The 21,343-nt window shown below is 55.7% G+C and overlaps 1 protein-coding gene across 7 annotated transcripts in view; it reads left to right on the forward strand.

Moving 5' to 3' along the window:
* ALPL (alkaline phosphatase, biomineralization associated) overlaps positions 1-14,779 on the forward strand; it is a 64,903-nt gene extending 50,124 nt beyond the window's left edge. For 5 of the 7 annotated variants that reach the window (XM_017651139.3, XM_073233347.1, XM_017651142.3 and 2 more), the window contains exons 6-12: positions 682-857; positions 4,036-4,179; positions 6,015-6,084; positions 8,134-8,268; positions 10,141-10,332; positions 10,790-10,909; positions 11,615-12,612. In XM_017651139.3, the coding sequence (XP_017506628.3) occupies positions 682-857; positions 4,036-4,179; positions 6,015-6,084; positions 8,134-8,268; positions 10,141-10,332; positions 10,790-10,909; positions 11,615-11,880 (1,103 nt within the window). In that variant the 3' untranslated portion in view covers positions 11,881-12,612. Of the gene's footprint in view, positions 1-681; positions 858-4,035; positions 4,180-6,014; positions 6,085-8,133; positions 8,269-10,140; positions 10,333-10,789; positions 10,910-11,614; positions 12,613-14,140 lie in introns of those variants that run through there. The other 2 variants (XM_073233349.1, XM_073233348.1) reach the window with 2 other exon arrangements.
* The last annotated feature ends 6,564 nt before the right edge of the window (positions 14,780-21,343 follow it).

The following is a 21,343-nucleotide window of genomic DNA, read 5'->3' on the forward strand; positions in this document are numbered from 1 at the left end:
GGCTCTGTGACCTGTCTGGGCCTCAGTCTTTCTGACTGAGTAATGGGGATGGCATAGAAAAGGTAGGCTCTCCAGGGCTGTTTGAGCTCTGATGTTCTGGATGTCTGTGAAGTACTCATGGAATCCCTAGCAGTTTATGTGGGCTCTCATTGCCCTGGGTCTGTTATGCCTATAAAATGGGCATGGAAACATAGCCCCCTCATAGGTTTGGTGTGAGGAAGGTAAGGGCCTAGCCCCATGCTAGCCCCTTGGGAGTTAGTAAGTGCCTCCTCCTCCCTTCCGCCTTGGAATTGGGAGGCCCAGGTCCATCCCCCAGGAACCTGGAGTCAGGGTGTGAGGCTGGCTGACAGGTGACAGAAGCACACCCAGAGAGCCCTGAGGAGGTGCCCTTGTGTTCTGGCAGGACACCTGGGGCTTCTGCAGTGGTGGGGCTCTGGGGGGCCCTTGATGGAGGGGGATTGCAACCCAAGTGCTCTCAGCTCAAGGGCCCTCGGGAGGTGGGAGGGTCACAGAAGCAGAGGGTCTGAGCTGCCAGGATGCTTGGAAGCCACCCCGCCACCCACCTCATGATTTAATACAGTGCAGAGACTGAGGCCCAGGCAGTCGGTGGAGCTGACGGGAGGCCAGTCTTTAGCTGGGAGAGGGAGGGACAAAGCCGGCCCATCCTCCCCCACACCCCAGGGAAATCTGTGGGCATTGTGACCACCACGCGAGTGAACCACGCCACCCCCAGCGCCGCCTACGCCCACTCTGCTGACCGAGACTGGTACTCAGACAACGAGATGCCCCCAGAGGCCCTGAGCCAGGGCTGCAAGGACATCGCCTACCAGCTCATGCATAACATCAAGGACATTGAGGCAAGTATGGGGGTGCGGCCAGAGGGGGATGGACGGGCTTGTGAGGCAGGTCCTCTGACAGGCCTGAGGCATCAGGACGAGGCTGGCCCTGGAACAGCTGCTTGGCCTGGCCCCCCACACTCCTGGGAGCGCCCCCAGCCCACTGGGGGATTTGTGGTTGGGGCAGGGAGGCACTGTAGGATTTCTCCAGGGTGGAGCTGAGGAATAAACCCTTATGTGGCCTCCACCGTGCCTCAAGAACTAGGCACCCAGGGATTATTCTGTAATAAGTGGTGCTAAGTTTCCCCCACCAAGTGTGGGGAGGTGGGGGTGACACGGTGGCCCAGTGGCCGTCTGAGGGGAGTACCGGTCCTGCACATTCCCATGTGCACAGACAGGCAGGTGTCCCAGCCTGCTCAGAGAAAAGTGTGGACAGTGGTTAGTTAGTGTCAGCTCTCTTTTTGAAACTTTCTTGGTTCAAATTCTTACCATGCTGTTTGCCAGCTGTGTGACCTTGGACCAGTTGCTTAACTTCTCAGAGCTTTCCTTTTTACAACTCCTTTGTGAAATGTACCTATCTTGTAAGCCCATTGTAAGATACAAATAAAATAGTCCCTGTAGAGTTTGGTACAACGCCTGACACCCAGTGGGTGCTTAGAAAGTGGTATCATTTGTTCGTGAGCCACATATCCCTGCCTGAAATGCAGACACCCACACAGCGTACGTAGCAGGCTCACGTATGTGGGTGCCCATGTGCAGCCCGGATGTTATCCACCTGAGGCTCAGATGGGCCCCTGCTCTGTTCTTAAATGAGAGCCTCTGGCTTGTTCCTTTTTCAGGCCCTTACCACCTACTGCTGGGGGCTGGTGAGGGGGTAAGGGCACTGCCCCCCTGAACTTAGGATGGTGGTTCAGTGAGGCTCAGTAAGCCCCCAGGTACGCACTCCCTGCCTCACCAGTTTCTACCCCCTCTAGATGAACTCATCTGCCTCCCATGGAATTCTCCCAGCTTCTGCCCCGCCACCAAGTCATGACTTCCCTTTTCCCAGCAGTGGGCTGAGCACTCCCTTTCGGGGCAAACTGCCCTGTTGACCCTCCTTGTGAGCGTATATCTGAGGCAAAGACACCATCCTGATTTTCCTCCAACTGATGTGTCCTGGGGCAAATCCCTTTCCTTCCCTGAGCCTCCATTTCCCCACCTGGGCAACAAGAACAGAGAGCCCCACTTGTTCTCCTCCCCCCCCAGGGCCATGGCAGGCTGAGATGAGGTCATAGACGTGAGAACATTGGTTGTACACGCACAGGGTGTAATTACGGCGCTGCTGTTCAGAGGGATTTGGCAGGAGCAGCCTGAAAGGGGGATAGGAGCTTAAAGGAACGGGCAGATGGCAGGGTGGGGGGACCTCAGCGGCCACGGGGGACGAGTGAGGGCATGAGAGAGGAGGGGGGCCAGGCAAGGGTGCCGCCTTCTCATTTGCCTCTTCTCCCCCGTCTGTTCCTCTCTCACCACCCCAAAGACCCTCAGCCCCTGGGCTGCACATGAAACAAAAATCCTGGTGTCTGCCCTGAAAATAAATATCTTTTGCTAAAAAAATAGAGAAAAAAGACACAAACCCAAACCCCAAAGCCAAACAGCAAGTCTGTTATTTGGGAGTTTAATGAGTGTGTGAAGTCCCTGCCGGGGCTGGAGATGATGAGGCTCCAGGCTAGAAGATTGGGGGCTTCATTTTCCACTCTGAAAATGGCAAGGGGTCATGTTCTGTGGGAACAAGGTGGGGGGACAAGGGGCCAGTGACCCGGGGTCCCCTGCTCCCTCTGCTGCTCACAGCTGCCCTGCCCCCAGGGCCCCTGGCTGGAGCCAGTGGTGAGGAGCTTGCCTCCGAGGAGCTTGCCTCTGGTCTCCAACACTTGTGCAGTGAGCGTACCCTCCACAGAGCCCCCCGCCCCGGGTGCCAGGCCCACACTGCATTCTGCATTTCCTCCTGTGACAGTCCCGTGGGTGGGTGTGATTTACATTTTATAGGTAAGGAAACTGAGGCTCCAAGAGGTTAAGTGACAGGCTCTTGGTCAATACGAATAGAATCTGGCTCCAAACCCATCTGACTTCCACTGGCGGGTCCTTTCCAGGTCCCCGTGATGCGGGCTGGTCCTGGGCCGCTTTCCCCACCTCTGCCGTCGGCCTGGAGTCCTGGCTCCCTCTCCACCCCACAGAACCTAGGTTCTGAGTAGGGAAGGGAATGGAGTGGACGGTGGAGAAGGCCCCTTAGGCAGGGATCCGAGGCCAGCCGTACTGGGCACTGCTCTCCCAAGGTGTCAGCCAGGGGCAGTGGCCTGGCCCAATGCCCGCGGTGACAGCAGGACAGCAATGTGGTGGTCACCGCAGGCGGCGGCTGTTATGCTCTTGGCCCCATTTTAAAAATAGTCAAGACTTCAAACAAGGACTCCCAAGGAAAACAAATAGTCCCGCGTCTGTCCGCCCCCGCATGCCAGCCGCGGTGGGTAAAATTAGCCTGGCGGTGACTACACAGACGTGAGTGCTGGCCGCTGTTTGCCCAGGGTCCCAGCTGGGCTGCCCCACGACTTCCCTGGCTGAGGCTTCTCGCCCGCGGGCATTCTGCCTCTCACTGTGGGAAGAGGGGGCTCTTGAAGTCCTGGTCGTGGGTTCTGTGGAGGCAGCAGGGCCGCAGTGCCAGGTTGGAGAAGCCTTGAGTTTGAATCCTGGCTCTGCTCTTTACTGGCTATGTGGCCTTGGGTGAAAGAAGTGACATTTCTGTGCCCATTTCCTTCCTTGGAAAATGGGGGCCTAGTTCCCTTGAGGCCATGATATGAAGTTGCCTGAGATAATGTATCTGAAGCACTTAGTGGCCGATGTGCCGTGAGCACCCAGGAGATGGTATCGTTCTTACACATGTGGGAGTTAGGTGTCAGGCTTCTGGAAGGCCAGGTCAGGGGAGGTAATCAGTAGCCCCAAACCACAGTCCCTCCTGATTTCACCTCCCCAAGCTGGTAAAGTGGGGGATTTCACCTCCCCAAGTTGCTCAGGGTAGGCAGCGTGGACTGAACCCAGAACTCACCAAGCTAGAGAAATACCACACCATCCCCAGGACCGCCAGGAGCCCAGCCCTCCAGGAGGGAGCCACGGGGGCTCTGGGACGTGGGTCTTGGAAACCTGGGGTACTAATGATTCCTGTCCCCTTAAGGTGATCATGGGAGGTGGTCGGAAATACATGTTCCCCAAGAATAGAACTGATGTGGAGCATAAGACGGACGAGAAGTCCAGGGGAACAAGGCTGGACGGCCTGAACCTCATCGATATCTGGAAGAGCTTCAAGCCAAGACACAAGGTAGCCCATTCAGGGCCACGGGGCTGCAGGGCTGGCCTACAGGGTGCAGTTGGGAGACCCCTCTCTGGATCTGTCTTGGCCTCTGTAAAATGGGGGTCTTAATTCTTTCCTCCACGGGCTCAAATGGCTGTAACAGATATGAATGGCACATAGCAGGCAATCACCCAATTCCTTCCTTCAGGAGAGGGCATCTGAGAGCCAGGCACTGAGGCAGAAAGTAGGCGGAGGAATAACCTGCGTGGACATTCAGTCCACCTTGGCCCGTGCTGTGTGCATAGCCCCTGGCTGGGTGTGAGGTCCAAAGGATGAATCAGGAAATGCAGAACATGGCTTGGATGGCAGGAGACCCAGGGCTTACAGGAACCCAGAGGGGACAGACCACAAAGGAAGGGCTGAGAAGCCCTAATGAAGGAGGGAGGGAGGCAGGACCGGGAGGATCTTGCAGCAGAGGTGGCAGGGAGGGGAGCGTGGGAGCCAGGGTGTGAGGTGGAGCCCTCTGCAGCGACTTGGCTTTATCCAGAGGAAGGGCACGTGCTGGGGGCGGGAGGCCGGAGCCTGGGAAGGGCCACTCTGGTGGCCGCTGGGCCTGGGACAGCTGGGGTCTGGAAATGACTATGGTCAGCGCTGAAGACAGTGGGGAGCAGCCTGGCAGCCACTTTGCTGTCACTCCGGAGTTGGGTTTCTGAGGGTCCAGGACTGGCCCTTGGGGATGCCTGGTGGGATGGGGCTGGGCCAGGTCGTGGCCCACAGGGTTGGTGGGGTAGGCCTGCGCCGCTGTGAGCATTTTCCATTCCTCTGAGTCGGCTCAGGCTGGGCCAGAGCTTCTTCCAGGCCCAGGCCAGAGGCACACTACACCCCCAGCCTCAGGTCCTTGACGTGGAACCTGGGTCTGGTGCTTAATCTTTCTTGCCCAGGCAGGGTGCTCACCTTGGAGCTCAGTCTAGACCCCAAGAGTGAGGGACAGGACCCACACCACTGAACCAGACAGGGCATCACGGTGGGTCCCAGAGACCGTACCTGCTGCAGATACACCCTAACAGTGGGTTCTAGTTGGTCTCACTCTTACCATTTATGTGTCATCTGTGTGTCAGTGTCCTCGTCTGTAAAATGGAATAATGGCACTTCCCTTGTATGACTGGTGTGAGAATTGAGTGAGATAACAGGAGAACCACTGAAGTAGGGCAGGGGAGCCCCACCTTCTTAACCTCCTCACACTCCTTCCCATAGCAACCCCTGAGGTTTGAAAACCACCGATCCCAGTGCCGTTGTCCAGAGAAGGCAAGGGGCTCTCCTAAGGACACACAGCTGATTCCTGGCAGTGCCAGGACCCCTAGTCCAGGCCCCGAGTGGTGCCATCTGCAGACAAGTACACCTGTGGCCTCCCTGGCCTGGGCAAGCAGCACTTCCTTTAGCATTCTCTTAGATGGGGTCCCTGGGGCAGAGCTAAGCCTTTGCTGCCTCCCTGCCTCTCACAACTGCCAGAACACACACGGCCCATGCCCCAAGATCCCTCCTGCTGCCTGGAACTCTGCTTCCCGATCCCAGGCTGATCAGTTCCTACTTGGCCTCCAGGGTCCCTTAGGACATCACCTCTACCAGGAAGCCCTCCCTGATCCTGCCTCTGGTTTCACAGTGCCCTCTGGTCTCTCAAAATTCTCATCGCCTTGTACCAGAATTGCCTACTTGTTCTTGTAGACAGGGCTGGGAGGTCTTCGTGGAAGGGTTATTCAATAACTGAAGGAAACAAATGCATGCTCTAGCCTCTGAGATCAGGTGGGATCGGTCCTTACGACACCCCCAGCCCCAGCGTGGCTGACACAGGCACTTCCTCCTAGCACTCTCACTACGTCTGGAACCGCACTGAACTCCTGGCCCTGGACCCCCACACCGTGGACTACCTCTTGGGTAAGTGGAGGGGGTGGAGTGGAGCACAGCTGGGTGCTCTGGGCTGGGCTGTGAGTCCTGGGCAAGGCCTCAGCCTGCCCTCCTACTTGAGCACCTTTGCTCTTCTGCTCCAAGATCTGGGAGGAGTGAGGAAGGGGTTCTGGCTCATAGAATGAGGCCTGAAGTCTGGCTGTGCAGGATGACTAACCCCCTTGAGCACAAAGGGAACCTGAAGTTTGGAGAAGGGAACTGACCTGTGGCATGCCACACAGCTGATTAGAGCCATGGCCCAGATGAATCGGAACCTTGGCCGGAGCTGGGACTTAACACAGATCCCAGGCGGTGGGACAGGGGCCTGGAGCCAGCCCTCCTGTGTGGCCAGGGCAGAAACCAGCCAGGTTGTCTCTGCTGGTCTTGACTGGGGGTTGCCCCCAGGGAATGGGGAGCAGGTAAGGAGCTCAGGGGAAGCTCTGGGCTTGGTAGAAGAGATGCTGACCACCACTGAGCAGACATCTGGATCCTCTTTTCCACCTGGCTGTTGAGCCCAGCATAACAAGTTATCCCCAAACTTTAAATAAGTTTAAATCTTGATCTGGGTGTGTCTTTGGAGATTATGGGCTCAGAGCTGGGTACCTGGAGGATTCTCCCACCCCTCCACCAGCACCAGCAACCCCCCCCCCCCACACACACACACACACTCTCTCTCACACTCACTCAATCACTCACTTGTACCAGTCCCTTGCTTGCCTGGGTACCCACCCCATACATACCACACACAGGCTGTGCAGGTATCCTCTTAGCATGACTGTTCCACTCATGGATCCCAGAATCAGAGTACTGGGTTCAAATCCCACTTTACTCCCCATGAGCTGTGCAACCTTGGGGAAGGGCTTTCCCCTCTATGCCTCAGTTTTCTCTTCTATAAATGGGAATAATGACTCTTCTATAAAAAATTGGCATGACACCATTTTTTCAGATATGATAAAATTGTGTGTTCCATATGGATAGAGGAGAATGTCTATTAAGACTTGCTGTATAAAAAAGTTTATAATTTTTGAATGATTGACAGATCCAATAAATTTTTTTCTCAATTGAAAAAAGAAATGGGCATAATGATAGGGCCTACCTTAGGGTTGTCATGAGGACAGATGAGCTAAGGAAGGCATTGCATAAGTTACCTCTTGCTGCATAACAAGTTATCCCTAAACTTTACACAAGTTTACAGCAAGAGTAAACATTCATTAACATGGTTTCTTTGGGTCAGGGATTCGGGAGTGGCTGAAGTGAAGCTCTCCTGAGGTTGTAGTCATCTGAAGCCTTGACTGGGGCTGGGGCTTCCAGGGTGGCTCGCTCATATGACCAGCAAGTTGGTGCAGACTGTTGGCAGGAGGCCTTGGTTCCTTGCCACATGGATCTCTCCATAGACCTGCTGGAATGTTCTCACTTCATGACAGCTGGCTTCCTCCAGAAATCTAAGAGTATGCATAATGTGTGTTCTGGCCTGGAGTCACATACTGTCACCTCCATAGTATTCTACAGGATACACAGGCTAGTCCGGGTCAGTGTGTTTGGGGGGCATATGAGGGCATGAATTCCAGGAGGTATTTTGGAGGCTGTGCCCACGTGCTTCCTACACACTGAATGACACAGGTGAGCGCTCTGTTCACTGGAGTTCTTGTTCCGCTGCACACACTCTCAAGAAGGGGCAGGGTGCTCTGGAAGGCCATCCAGGACCAGAGACACCACCCTGATTCACGTGGAACCTGTGGCATGGGCAGAGAATGGATCACTCTTTATAACTGAGAAAACCAAGCTCAGCAAACACAAGGGGCCATGACCCCAGACATGCTATTTCACTGCCCGGGGCACTGTGTCCTTCAGACCGGCCTGTGAATGACATGTAAATACTCCAGCTGCCCCCCTGGAGCCCGGGGCGCGGTCCTCTCCTTCCTCCACCCCAGCTTCTGCGTGGGGAGCCCGCGCTCCCAGGGGCACACCAGGTTCCTTGGAGGCCCTCCTGGCGGGGTCCCGAGCTCTCCCCCACCCCCACGTCCTCCCTGTCCTCCTCAGGTCTCTTTGAGCCAGGGGATCTGCAGTACGAGCTGAACAGGAACAACGTGACGGACCCGTCCCTCTCCGAAATGGTGGAGACGGCCATCAAGATCCTGAGCAAGAACCCCAAGGGCTTCTTTTTGCTGGTAGAAGGTAGGGGTCCCGGCCTGGCTATAGGGCTGCTGCCTGGGAGCTTCTCCATACACAGCCCTGGCCTCGGATTGGTGTGGTCCAGCTCCTAAGACAACTTACCAGTTCTGGGGTGAGGGGGATATTCCTTAGGGAAAGATGGGTTGTGCATGGTGTTGAAACTCCCAGCCCAAAAAGCTTTCTCCTTGGGCACAGAGATGGCGTATCTGGCTCACTAGTCCAGGAAGGCTTCCTGGGAGAGGAGGTGGGTGTCTTCTTTTGGAGGCCCCCTCAGCTTCACTCCTCCTCAAAGACAAATCAGCAGGCGTGGGTAGACACCTGTGATCTGAGCAGCCACCTGGCTGGGCTCTGCAGGGCCCTCTGCAGATGCCCGTTGGCCTGCCGGAGCCCTCCCAGCTGGACAGCAGGCACTTGCTGTTGTTTGCTAGGCACACGTGGGAGTTGGCTTGCTGTATACCATTTCTCATTGGGCTTCCCAGCACCGTTGCAAGGCCCTGGAGGCAGATTCGGGTTCTTGTCCCAGGGCTGCCATCCGCTGGCTGTATGACCTCTACCCATACCTGTCCCTAAAATGAGGCCAAAAGTAGTCATGGGAGGCTTATTAGCATCCATTGAGTTAAAGACATAAAGCACTTGGAACACAGCCCAGCAGAGAATAAATCCTGAGTGTTTGTATTATTATAATTATGATTACACAATAGCGAAGTCAATAACAATAGGAAGTGTGAGGAAGTGATAAAGTTTCCAGAATCTTTCAAAATTCTAACAGCCATTGTCTTCTGTGGCTTCTGATCGTGGCCTCACAGAGCTCTGCGTGCTCTACTCATACACACATACGCACGTGCTCATGCCCCTCCACCTTCCAGAGGCCAGTGGCCACCAGTTCAGTTTGTCTGCTTTCTTGCCAAACCCTGGGTTCCTTCTCAAGCGCGACAGTCTCAGCCTGACCTGGAACAGGCCTCTGACGCCAAAGACCCAGCTGGAAACCAGCAGTGCTGAGAGTGGGCACCCCTGCAAGCGGGCCTCTTTGTGACCGTTCCAAGACGCACAACAAAGGGAGGACACACCCAGCCAGCCCCCCAGGCCAGCGGATGAGGCTCAGCTAGAGGGAAGGGAGGGTGGCCAGGTGCCCGGGCTCCAGACCCTCAGCCGGGAGTGCCCGCCCAGGCATCCTCCTGTTACGGGTGCAAGGGGCCCCCCCAGGTGACAGAGCTGTGACCTGTAAGCCTCCTGCACTCACCTGGGGGAGGAGGCACAAGATTCATGCCTCAACAGGCCTTGATGGAGGCCTGCCCTGGGCACTACATAGGCCCCGAGGGCTTTCATTACTCTGAGTGTGCTTGTGCCCAAAGGGCATGTGTTCAGAGTGGAGGTGGAAAAACAAGGTGTCACCCCTGTATTCAAGTCCCAGCGAATCCCACCTTGGGCACATCACTTCCTCACTCCAGGCTTTAGTTGCTGCATCTGTAAGTGGGGCTGACTGTACCCCACTGCCTGGGATTGTGAAGGGGAACAAGACACCAGCTTGTTATGCCTGGCACCTGGCAGGCACTCAGTCATGCTGGCTCCCCTCCCTGGCCGAGGTCTTCAGGGACTCCTCCAAACAGTTAAAGAGGTGGTACTGGGAGAAGTGTGGGTGATGGAAAGAGCCCAAGCTGTACATCCTGGGTTGCGCTGTCCATGCCTGGGCCCCTGGTCCAGCAGCTTGCCCTCCCCAAGCCGTAAAGGTGGACTGGCTGTGTGAAGTGCCTCATGTGGTGCCCAACACCTGGTAGTTCCCCATCGAAGGAAGGTCAATCCGGCGGCAGTGTGGTAGGCCTGGAGGTGCAGGTCTTCCCTCCTCCCTCACCCAAGCCTCTGCCTTGGTATCTCAAGGAGGCAGGATTGACCACGGGCACCACGAGAGCAAGGCCAAGCAGGCACTGCATGAGACAGTGGAGATGGACCAGGCCATTGGGCTGGCGGGCTCCATGACCTCCCCGGAAGACACGCTGACCGTTATCACTGCTGACCATTCCCACGTCTTCACCTTTGGCGGGTACACCCACCGAGGCAACTCCATCTTTGGTAGGTGGGCTTCCGCTGGAGGCACTCCCAGGGCCTGCCCATCTAGGAGCAAGAGTTGGGTGGGCGAGCCTGCAAGCTCTGGGCCAGGTGCGGGCGGGACTCAGTGAGAAATGGGTAGGGAGGGGAATTACTGACTGGCGGAGGGATACAGGAGGAGGGGATGGAGGGAGCGTGCCTGGGCAGGCGGGTGGCTGCTTACCTGGATCATGGTTGGATAGAAGAATGAGGATGGATGGAGGAATGGATGGATGAACACATGGACAGACAGATGGGAGGGATGTGGGCATGGTGAAAACTGAGGGCTGGTTGGCTGGAAGTAAACCAGGTTTTGAAGGCAGCTTACTGGAGGAGGCTCGTGGCGTTTCCAGGGGGACACAGGGGTTCCCAAGCTGGGGCCCCAGGGATGAACTCATGTTGGTGCTCCAGTATGACCTCTGGACTAATGCCTCCTGTGTAGGTCTGGCCCCCATGGTGAGTGACATGGACAGGAAGCCCTTCACTGCCATCCTGTATGGCAATGGACCTGGCTTCAGGGTGATGGGCAGCGAGCGAGAGAACATCTCCGTGGTAGACTACGGTAAGACGACCAAGCCCCAGGGCTGGGAGGGGGCAGGGCAGCCCTCGGGGATGGGCCTGGGAACAGAATGTGGGCTTGTGGCCAAGGTCAAGGGTCTCAGAATAGCCAGGACTGGAGTCAGAACCATCTCAATTTAAATCTCCTATAATTCAGTAGCTCAGACCTTGGGCATGTGGCTTCACCTTTCTCAGCTTCCCTTTCCTCCATAAAAGGATTCTAGCTCCCAGGGTTGCCTAAAGGACTAAGTGGGTTTGATGAGCTTAGCATGGTGCCTGGCACATGAAGGTGCTTCCAGTGCCATGCTTCCGTTTTTACTGGCTGTATAATATTCCATTGTACAGGCCTTCCCAGTGTGTTCATCCAATTCCTTATTGTTAATACTCATTTGTTCAGGATGTCCTGGGCAGGCCCAGGTCTAATGGGACAGCCAGTGGTAAGAGGCTCTCCTGGGTTAGCTCCCCTTCTAATCTGAACAGCCTGGATGAGGTTGACGTTCTCTTCTGAGGGTTGAAAGTGCACGCAGATTCTGATCCAGATCCAGGCCTGGGTCCTGAGGCCGTGCACAAAATGACTTCCCCACGTGGAGCCTCAGTTTCCCCTTCTAAAATGAGGGCATTCAACTCAGCCTGGAAGGGGCATGGAGAAGCTACAGCTTAGGGCCAGGCCCCTGGCAGGCTCTCAGCAAGTGCTCCTTCTGGCCCACAGCTCACAAAAACTACCAGGCACAGTCTGCCGTGCCCCTGCACCAGGAGACCCACGGTGGAGAGGACGTAGCAGTCTTCGCCAAGGGCCCCATGGCGCACCTGCTGCATGGCGTCCACGAGCAGAACTACATCCCCCATGTGATGGCTTATGCTGCCTGCATTGGTGCCAACCGTGACCATTGTGCCTCGGCCAACTCGGCCGGCAGCCCCTCTCCAGGCTCCCCGCTGCTCCTCCTGCCCTTACTGCCCCTGGGTATACTGTTCTGAGGTCCCAGGGCCCGGGCACCCACAAGCCCGTGACAGACGGCCAGTGTCCCTCTCCCAGTGCTGCCCTCGTCTGGCAGCCCCCACCTCAAGGGGTGGAGAGGCAGAGGCGTCCGCAGCCATGCAGCTGCCAGAAACGGGACCTAGGAAACCAAAGTTTTCGCCTGCCTCGCTCCCGTCTGGAATCCTCCACTGGTGCCAGTCCTGGCCCCCAGCCTCTGCTCCCTCCCCCTGCCTCTTTGGCCAGCAGGGTAGGTTTCTCTTGGGCAGGCAGAGAGCACAGACTGCAGAAATTCTCAAAGCATCTTATTTTTCTAGCAAACCTATTTCTCCAGTCCTGGAGACCCTGGAGCTTCCATGGAACGTCCTGGATCTGACCCTTCCTCCCCTTCTGCCTCTGGCGCCACCAGGCCCCACCACCCTCGTGCCCCTAACTGCAGGGGAGACCAGGTCCTTCTCAGGATGGGACTTTGCTCGCTCCCTCATTCCAAGGCCTCCTGGGGCCCCCAGGAAAGTCACCTTTGGGGGCTCACTGTCCAACCCCAAGGTTGCGAGCAGCCAGGTGGGGCAGACACTTCCCAGCCTGAATACACTGCCCACTTGCTCTCTGAAGCAACTCTCCTGTTTGGAACAGCAAAAAAAAAAACAAAACAAAACAAAACAAAAAAACACTTTCTCTTTTTGGTGTTGGTTAAAAGGGAACACAAAACACTTAAATAAAACTTTCCAAATATTTCCCAAGGACAGAACTGAGTCTTTGTGGTCAGTGAGGAAGAGACTGAAATAAGGTCATTTCTCTCGGAAGAAATGGACTGACTCAGGGCCCAGGAGTGCAGGTGGGGTTGGGTGGGGTTGAGGGCCTCCTGCTGGCCTGGGGCCTCATTACCTGGGTGACTCTGGACAGACTGCTTTGTGTCTCGGCAGCTCAGCGAGCTTATCTGTAAAATGGGAGGCAGCCCACTTCTGGGTGGTTGTGAGGATTCAAGACTGCCTCTGTGCCCTGAAACCCAGGGCAGGAAGGCCTTCAAGGCTGAGGACACCCTTTCTGCACAGCACCCACAAACAGAGCTACATCCCCTGGCCCGTTATAGCTGTGCACTCAGTCATTCAGTAGAATATTCCGTGCTAGGCACTGTACGAGGCCTTTAGAGTTGCATGGTGAACAACACTTGACGTGCTGCTCACAAGAGCTTCAGCCTAGTTTGGTGACTGTCATCTTTCCATTCCTGATTGCCCAGCTTGGGTAGTGGGCACAGGATTGCACCTGATACTGGGGGTATACAGAGCCCCCTGAGCTTATTCCTCTCACCTCATTGGAGTGAAAGTTCCTATAATAATAATCATAGCTAACACTGACCATTCACCATCTGCCAAGCTCTGCACTTGATGCCTTATGTGGATTCCATTCATTTAATCCTCACTAGGAAAGAAGACCCCATTACCTGCATTTGTAGATGAGAAGCCAGGGCTGTGGTGTGATTGCCCAAGATCTCCCAAGTCATGCAGCTGGGCTTTGAATCTGATTGCAAAAGCTCTTAATGACATATACTTAATGACATCCTTTATTTGTGTATAATTTCCACCCTCCTACCAATCAAGTTCTGAGGCAGCCAATACTAATAACTCAAAATACCAGTTAACTATGAACTCCAAGATAAGCCGTATGGCCCAAGTGGGATGTCCTTCAGGAGTGAAAATGCAGCTGAGCAGATTTCTCTCTGAGCTTCCTAGACAGGCACGCTGACACTGGGATAAAAAGTGAACCTAAGACCTCCATTCTTGCCAGGACACAGAGACACCCCATCTTGAACTGCACAGGGCAGTGTTTTCAGGTGTTATTCTCATAACCACCTTCACAGTTTTGTCGTGCCTCTGTACTATCACTTTCTAAACACTTCAGATTCCCATTCAAGCAGTCAGAAAGTTCACCAGTACCACCTGAAATCAACTTACATGTCTCAGGGGTCTATAACTGATACTTGGTCTTAGGCTGAGCTTTCCAGAGGCAGACCTGAGACAAGGACTGGAGTGCAAGCGGTTTGTAAAAGGAACCCAGAACGCTCCTGGCAGAGAGTGGGGGAGTGGCCCAGGAAAGGGAAGGATGCTGCTGAAGGGTGTGTGATTAAGTAGGTTGACGTTACAGGCAACGAGGGCTCAAGGCCACTGTGGGCCTCCAGGAGACAGAAGATGCACGAAGATTGTCCCACTGCGGCCAGGGAGCTGGGGTATTTATTCCCTCAACTCTCATTCCTCATTTCCTAAGGGCTGCTCCCAGCAAGATTAACATCCTGGCACTTCCAGACCGCCTTAAAGGGCTGAGAAGACACCTGCAAGCATGTGCTGGAACTTCAAATGCTCAAAGGATACAAACAGGGCGCTGGCAGCATCTGTAACATTTGGCGACACACTGATGGGGTTTCAAAGCATGGGCTGTGGATAGAGAGGCATTCACGTCTCTATCGCTTTCATGTTTCTGTGAACTTGGGCAGGTTCTTTAACGTCACTGATGTTCCATTTCTATACCCGAATGCAGAGTGCCCAGCACATAGTGAGCACTTAGGGTCCCACCTAAAGGAGGAAGGGGCTCCGCCTGCCCACCTTGAGTCTGTGTCATGGACTGATGTGCCCTTCAGGAAGAATCAGTGATGCTCAGGCACTCCACGCGCCTTCAGCTCGTCACCTGTATGGTAACTTGGTGGGCTCTGAGTCTAATCCATGGCAGGGGTCTAGGCAGAGGTTCCAGATGCACTCGTCAGCACCCATGGCCATGGAACTAGAAGCTAAGGGGAACCGTCAGTACCCACCACATGCGGTTCCCACTGCCTTCCACCCCTTTCTCAGGAAGGAATAACAAAGATGATGACCTGACAACCTTCTGTTCATCCAGGTAACCTTGTCTTCCATTAAAGATAATCCAGAACTTAACACAATAAGAGTTTATTTCTGTCTCAAACATCTGGTGATGCCTCTGGTCAGGTGACTGGAACCCAGGCTCCTTCCACCTTGCGGCTCTGCCCTCCTCTAAGTCCCGGATGTTCCACCCAACTGGAACTTCCATTGAAGTTCTATCTGACCAAGTTCCGTCAACGCAGGGAACCCACTTTTCAATCACTTCTCCCTGGAACTGACACCCAGCACTCATAGCCCTTGGTGAGAACTGGTCATGTGACTCCGCCTAGCTGCCAAGGAGGTGGGTTATGTAGTCCTTGGATGAATGGCTGCTTCCCACCAAGGACTCTAGCAGGTCCTCCAGGTCCTCACTGTTGACACCTGGGGCTGTATACTTCTCTGTCGGGAGGACCGTCCTGTACATGACGGGATGTTGAGCAGCATCCCTGGCCTCTCCTCACTAGGTTTCTAGGGGACAAGATATGGCCCTCCCGACCAGTTGAGCTCTGCCCTAAGGAAAGGGTGTGGGAAGCTTGGGTTGTCTTAGCATCACTTATGCTCAGGATGCCTTCCAATTCACGTACTCCCCCAATATCACTGAACATCCTCACAGGATTTCAAAACATTGGGAACTTTTCATATAAAATTTGGAAAAAGTGAAAGTGGTACATCTGGCTGGCATTGCCCCACATTTCTGCAGGGCAATGATCAGTTGAAGCTGAGACCGCTGCCCATCAAGGGTATAGCTCTCCTGTTTGCTTCAGTGCCCAGCACGGCTGCTCTGAGGGCAGGAAGCAGCACTACCTACTATGCACTGTGCGCCCATAAAGCACCTAAGACGAGGCAGTGAACTTACCAGCTTGAGAGTACCTGTGCCGCACACCACCCCCAACAGTCCTGTGAAGTGGGCAATATCATCCCACTTTACAGATGAGGAAGTAGTGGCTTGGCAGAGTACCTGCTCAGAGCCCATGGCTCATAGGTAACAGCTGCAAGCTGAACTCAGGTCTGCCTGACTCGCAGTCCCTGATCCCCACACCTGCCTCCTGATGCTGATCTGTCTCGGGAAAGCAATTCCTTCCCCATCAGCCACAGAAGCTCTTCCATGGGGTGGTGAGAGCCCTAAAAGCCACAGAGTTCATGCACAGCCCTGGTGGCTAACCTGAGACCTCCCACGGAGCCCCAGCACCAGATGATCTGAGGGTGGGTGGGCCAGGTGCGGGAATGAGTTCTCAGGAGAGGATTTGGGTTCCTGAGTGCCTGAGTGGCTTCCCGGGGCCTCCTGCATCATTGCGTCAGGCCCTTTTCTGGCTCCTCAGCTATCTGCACTGAAACTCGGGATGGGGGAACACATGTGCCCCACCAGCCAAGCTAGGGGCAGGCCAAGCTCTGACCATTCACCCCTTTGCCTCCTAGATTCCCTGGCTGGGGCCTGACAAGACCCCTCCTGGGACGATTGTGTGCTAGATGGCTCTTCGCATGCCCTCCACTCCTGAGGGATCTCCTTGGGCACAGGCCTCTTCCCACAGACCCCCAGACAAAGCTCAGGGGTGGAGACGCCTTCTGTAGAAAGGCAGCCCAGAGAGGGTCAGACACAAAATTGAAGTTGCACAGTAAAATGGGCAGAGGAGCCCAGCTTCCACCTCTGGGCTCTTCTGACCTCCTAGCCCTGGATCCAGCCAACCTTGGGACTGTGAGAAGGGAGGGCTCTCAGGGATCCAGTGCCTGCCTGATGTTGGCACTTCAGCCTTGCCTCCCCCTAACCCTGTCTTTCCATCCTCTCAACAACACTGGAGGCAGGGCACTGCACTGGCCCCATTTTACAGATAAGAAAACCAAGGTCTAGAGAGTGACTGGGGACTCTACTGCTATAGCTAGCCATCGTGGAAGACCTGTCTGAGGATGAGACATTTGGGTTGAGACCCTGTCAGTAAGATGGTAGCCTTGCAAAGAGCTGGAGGAATGATTGCTCCAAGAAGGAATAAAGCAAGTGCAAAAATCCTGAGGCAGGAACGAGCTTACTATGTTCAAAGGAAAGAAACAAGGCAAAGTGGCTGGAGCTCAGGGGAAGGTGAGGGCCCGTGGGTGGGAGGGGTGGGCAGGAACCATGTCATGTGGGCACAATAGGAGCCTGCATTTTCCATTGCGGGAGAAGCTCCTGGAAGTTTAGACACAAGGAGAGAGGTGATCGACATGCTTTGTAAAGCTCCGTCTGGCTGCTGTGCAGAGGAGGACCTGGGACACCAGGGGCAGATGAAGATGGCAGTCTGGAGGCCTTTCTGTTGCTGGGGGTGGAGGTGGTGGTGGCTTGAACCAGCTAAGTGCGGTGACGGCGGGAAGGAGCTGGATCCCAGACAAGTTTGCTGGGCATGCTGAGGGGAGTGGAGGAGATGCGGAATCGGGGTGCCCCCTGAGTTTCTGGCCTCAGCACCTGGGTGGAGTGCTGTTTATGGAGGGGGAAGCAGATATGGAGAGAAAATAGCTTGGATCATGTCCACTTGGAGATGTTGACTGAAATCTGGGGGTGAACATGCTGGCAGCTATAGGTGGGAAGAAAAGTCTGGAGTTCTGGAGATGAGCCCAGGCTGGAGACAGAAAGATGAGGGTCACGATGGCATTGAAAGCCAAGGGGCAGACCGACGATGTGCTGTGCCCAAGGTCACCGAACCAGTGGTCAGGATCTCAGCTGAGGCCTGTCAGACTCTGAAGCCACAGGGGCTCTCTCCACCCCTGCAGAAGATCACCTCTGGCAGCTGGGAACAGCGGGGGTTCCATCCGAGGTGGGGAGGTGGTGGGTGCTACGAGACTGAGGGAAGCAAAAAGCGGCCCCTGAAAAGCAGTTTGGGAACCACTGTGGTCTAGCCTAGGCAGCCCCTTCCTCCCCCAGCCTGGCTGCAGGAGCCCTTGCTGAGCATGGAGCCCCGTCTCCTGCCCATTGTGTGGATAGAGAAACTGAGTCCAGAGGAGGGCGAGGCTGGGATCTAGGTCTTCTGCCTGATGCCCTGACTTCTCCCCTGGCCTCGAGATGGGCTCCCATCTGAACACTCAGTGGTTGAGTTGAAACCATCCAACAGTGATAATCCTGAAGGGGGTGGGTTTCTCTGAGGCCCTCAGATGGAGCCGGGGCCTAGCGTCTTCCCCACTGGGCTTCCACCAAGGCAACAGTTACCCCATGCCTGCTTCTACCCCTTGTCCAGCCGTCCCCGGCCTTCAGGACCCCTCCAGGTCCCTGGCAGGGCAGCCTTGAGCCTGGCCCAAGTCCTGGCTCCTGTCCTGTGGCCCGGATTCGGGCCTCCCCCAATGGCTCCCACCCAGACCACCCAGAGCCAAGGCCTGGCAGAGCCGGCGGCCAGTGCTCCCAGGCTGGCCAGCCACGGTCTGTCTCCGCCCAAGAGGCTGTGGCCTGGGAATCACTAGCTGTCTGCTTGGGGAAGCAGCGGGGATCTCCAGAACAAACAGGGAAACCGCAGGTCCCTGCCCCGCCCCAGGAGGGGAGCTGCCTCTGGCCACGTTCGCCAGCACCCCACTCTCCAGTGGGGACCAGTGGGGAAGGAGCAGAATGGCTGTGCTCACACGTGGAGAGAAGGCTGTGACTGGGGGCTCAGGTGAGCCTGAGCGCCCCTCAGATCTCCCCAGTGGGGAAGTTTGAGCAGGGGTGGGGTTTGAGAGGTGGGGTGCATCTCCTCAGCTTCTGGCTGAGAACAAAGCCCTGGAGTCAAACAGGTCTGGGTTCCAGTCTGAACTCTGCCACATCCTAGCTAAGCCACCTTGGGCAAGTGATCGCACCTCTGCCTCGGTTTCCCCCTCTGAAAAATGGCTCCCATAGCCCCTGCCTCCTATGGTCAGATGACCCAGAGTTCCCTGAGTGGAAAGTGCCCAGCTGAGAGCACGACACATAGTAGGCTCTCGGGGGATCTGTCCCTGACCTATCACGAGCTCAGTAAGAGCCAGAACAGTCCCAGGGGATTCCTGGCCTGGCAGGGCAGGCGGGGACAACCTCCCTGATTCAGACCAGCTGGGGAATGGGGAGCATCTGACTCCACTAAAAGCCACAATTAGAACCCAATTTAAAGAAACGCTGTGTTAGTTCTTCCCAAGGCAGATGTGATTACAGGCTCGGAGCTAAACCGTTACTAAAAGGATGACACACAAGAGGCCCCTTCCAGGGCACAGCAGAACGTCCAGCCCTGCCCCCTTGCTGTACAACTGGGGAAACTGAGGCCCCTTGGAGGAGGGGACAAGCTCCAGCTCCCACTGTGGGTTAGAGGGAGGCCAGGCCCACACCCTGCCTTCTGATGGGTGCGCCAAACTCTGCCGTCCTCTTGCTTTTCTCCAAAGGACTCATTGCTGCATATAGAAGTCAGAGGCACCTTAAAGGGGCCAACTTTCCTTGGAAAGGAGAGATGGGGGATGAGATTGATGAAGCCCTCAGAGGAAGTGGGGTCTGCCTGAATGGCCTTGGCATGATACTGGCCGTAGATCCAGGGTCTTGGGGCCACTGGCCACTGCCTGCCCAACCCACAGGGGCCTCAAAATGAGCCTGCCTTTCTACAGTACCCACCATGGGCAGGTGTCTTCCCACATCTTCACAGTAACTCCAGGACCGAGCGCTAGGGTTATCCCTGCTGGAGGGACAGGGAGACTGAGGTTCTAAGTGGTCAGTAACTTGCCCAAGGTGACATGGGGAGCCAGTGGCAGTGCCAGCAATGGCACAGGTGTGTTCCCATTAGACCAGACAAGCTGAGGTCCTTTAGCACAGGGCCTGGAGCAGAGTCATCTGAGGGAATGGTGATGAGTGAGTCAGCAAATGAATGAATGAATGGATGGATGAATGAGTGAATGAATAAGAAAGCTGTTTCAAGGACTCTGCCTTTGGGCTTCTCCCTCGTTGCCCCCTCCAAGGAGACCCCAAGATTAATGGCACTCAGGAAAAGGCCCATTTCACCTTCCCAGAAACAAAGGCCCCCAAATTTCTGGGTCCCAGGAATCCCCCAGGCTGCCCAAATGCCCCCCAAGGAGCACTGAACATACCTCTTTCTGCATGCTCCCCTTAATCCCAACCAGTGTCCCCAGGCCAGAAGCCAGAGGTCACCCTGCCCTTCCCAGGAGCTTGGATTGGAGTCTGGGGTGGGGAAGGGATATGGGAAAGCTGACCTCTCTCTCCATCCCCTCCGCCCCTCCCTCCCCGCTGCGTGCTGGTCACTTTCAGGAGGCCCTGGGGTAGGGAGTGCAGACTCCAGTGGGCTCCAAGAAGCTTGGGAGGTGGGGTGCTGGAGCCCCCTGCTGGCCAGGTGCTCCCCTGCCCCTGTGGGGATGAGTTAGGAGGATTCCATTCATTCAGCACTTATGAAGCCCCCTGGTGCACCCCAGGCCCCAGGCAAGCGCAGGGACTCAGCGGAGAGGACACAGACTGTCGTCCATGGCTCCACTGAGGACATGACTGGTGTCTGTGTGTCATATATCCCCTACACCCAACCATGCTCCCGAGGACTGTCCCCACCCCCCCAGAAAACTAAAAGCCCCCCCTGGGCAGGAACTGTGCCCCATTAGGCCAGGATGTCCCCGGGCACGGTTGTTACATTCCTGGGCTGGGGCTGCCAGTCTGTGAAACCTACTATTCCTGAGAACCCCTCTGCTCATTCCCAGAGCCTCCCAGGACAGGGTTGCCACATAAAATATAGGATGCCCAGTTAAACTTGAATTTCAAATAAACAAGGGATGATTTTTTAGTATAAGTATGTCCCAAATATTGTGTGAAGTATACTTAAACTAAAAATTATCCTTGTTTACCTGAAATTCAAGTTTAACTGGGCTCTCTGTGTTTCTACTTGCTAAATCTGGCAACCCTACCCCTGAAGCTCATTCCTTCTGCTGGCACTTGGCCTGTCCAGATGGCCCAGGCTGTGCCTGGACATGGCCCCTGCCTGCCCAGTTACAGCTTCTGTCACACCCAGGACTGCTCTGCTCCCTCATTGGGCCCCATCTGCAACCCTTGCTCCCGCTCCGGGGTGAATACCCACCCCCACCTGGCGTGCCCAGCCCAGTCTAGGGACAGTCAGGAAAGCTGTCTGGCCTCCTGCATGATGGACCCAGAGAACAGCGCCGAGAGAGTGACCTCACACATCAGAGATAGCAAGGGACAGAGACACAAAAAAAAGGGGCACAGACAGTGAGCTGATGGAGACAGCAGGAGAAAGCCAAGACAGAGAGAGACAGAGAGCTTCAGGCCCCCTAACCGGAACTGCTTCGGGGAGCCCAGTGCAGGGGCTGGAAGGAGGCGTGTGAGCCCACCGGGGTTTGCCTGAGCGGATCGGGACAGAGGCTCAGCCCCTAAGCCCTAACACTGGACCTGGGGCTCTGGGTCCTGGGCAGGCAGGCACAGAAGGCAGCTCGGGGTCTCCTGCACTGGTAGTCGGGGTGGGAGGCTGGATCCATCCCCTGCGGCTCTCCCCTCACCCTGCCTCCCAGGGGCAAACACAGGGACATTCACGGCTTCCCAGAAGGGCCTATGGGGCAGCCAGAGTGGCTTTTAAAATTAGCCTCACTAACCAGATCTGGTTATTTCAGGAGGCCTGGT

This window comes from Manis javanica, chromosome 4 (assembly GCF_040802235.1).
Source record: "Manis javanica isolate MJ-LG chromosome 4, MJ_LKY, whole genome shotgun sequence".
Classification (NCBI taxonomy): Eukaryota; Metazoa; Chordata; class Mammalia; order Pholidota; family Manidae; genus Manis; species Manis javanica.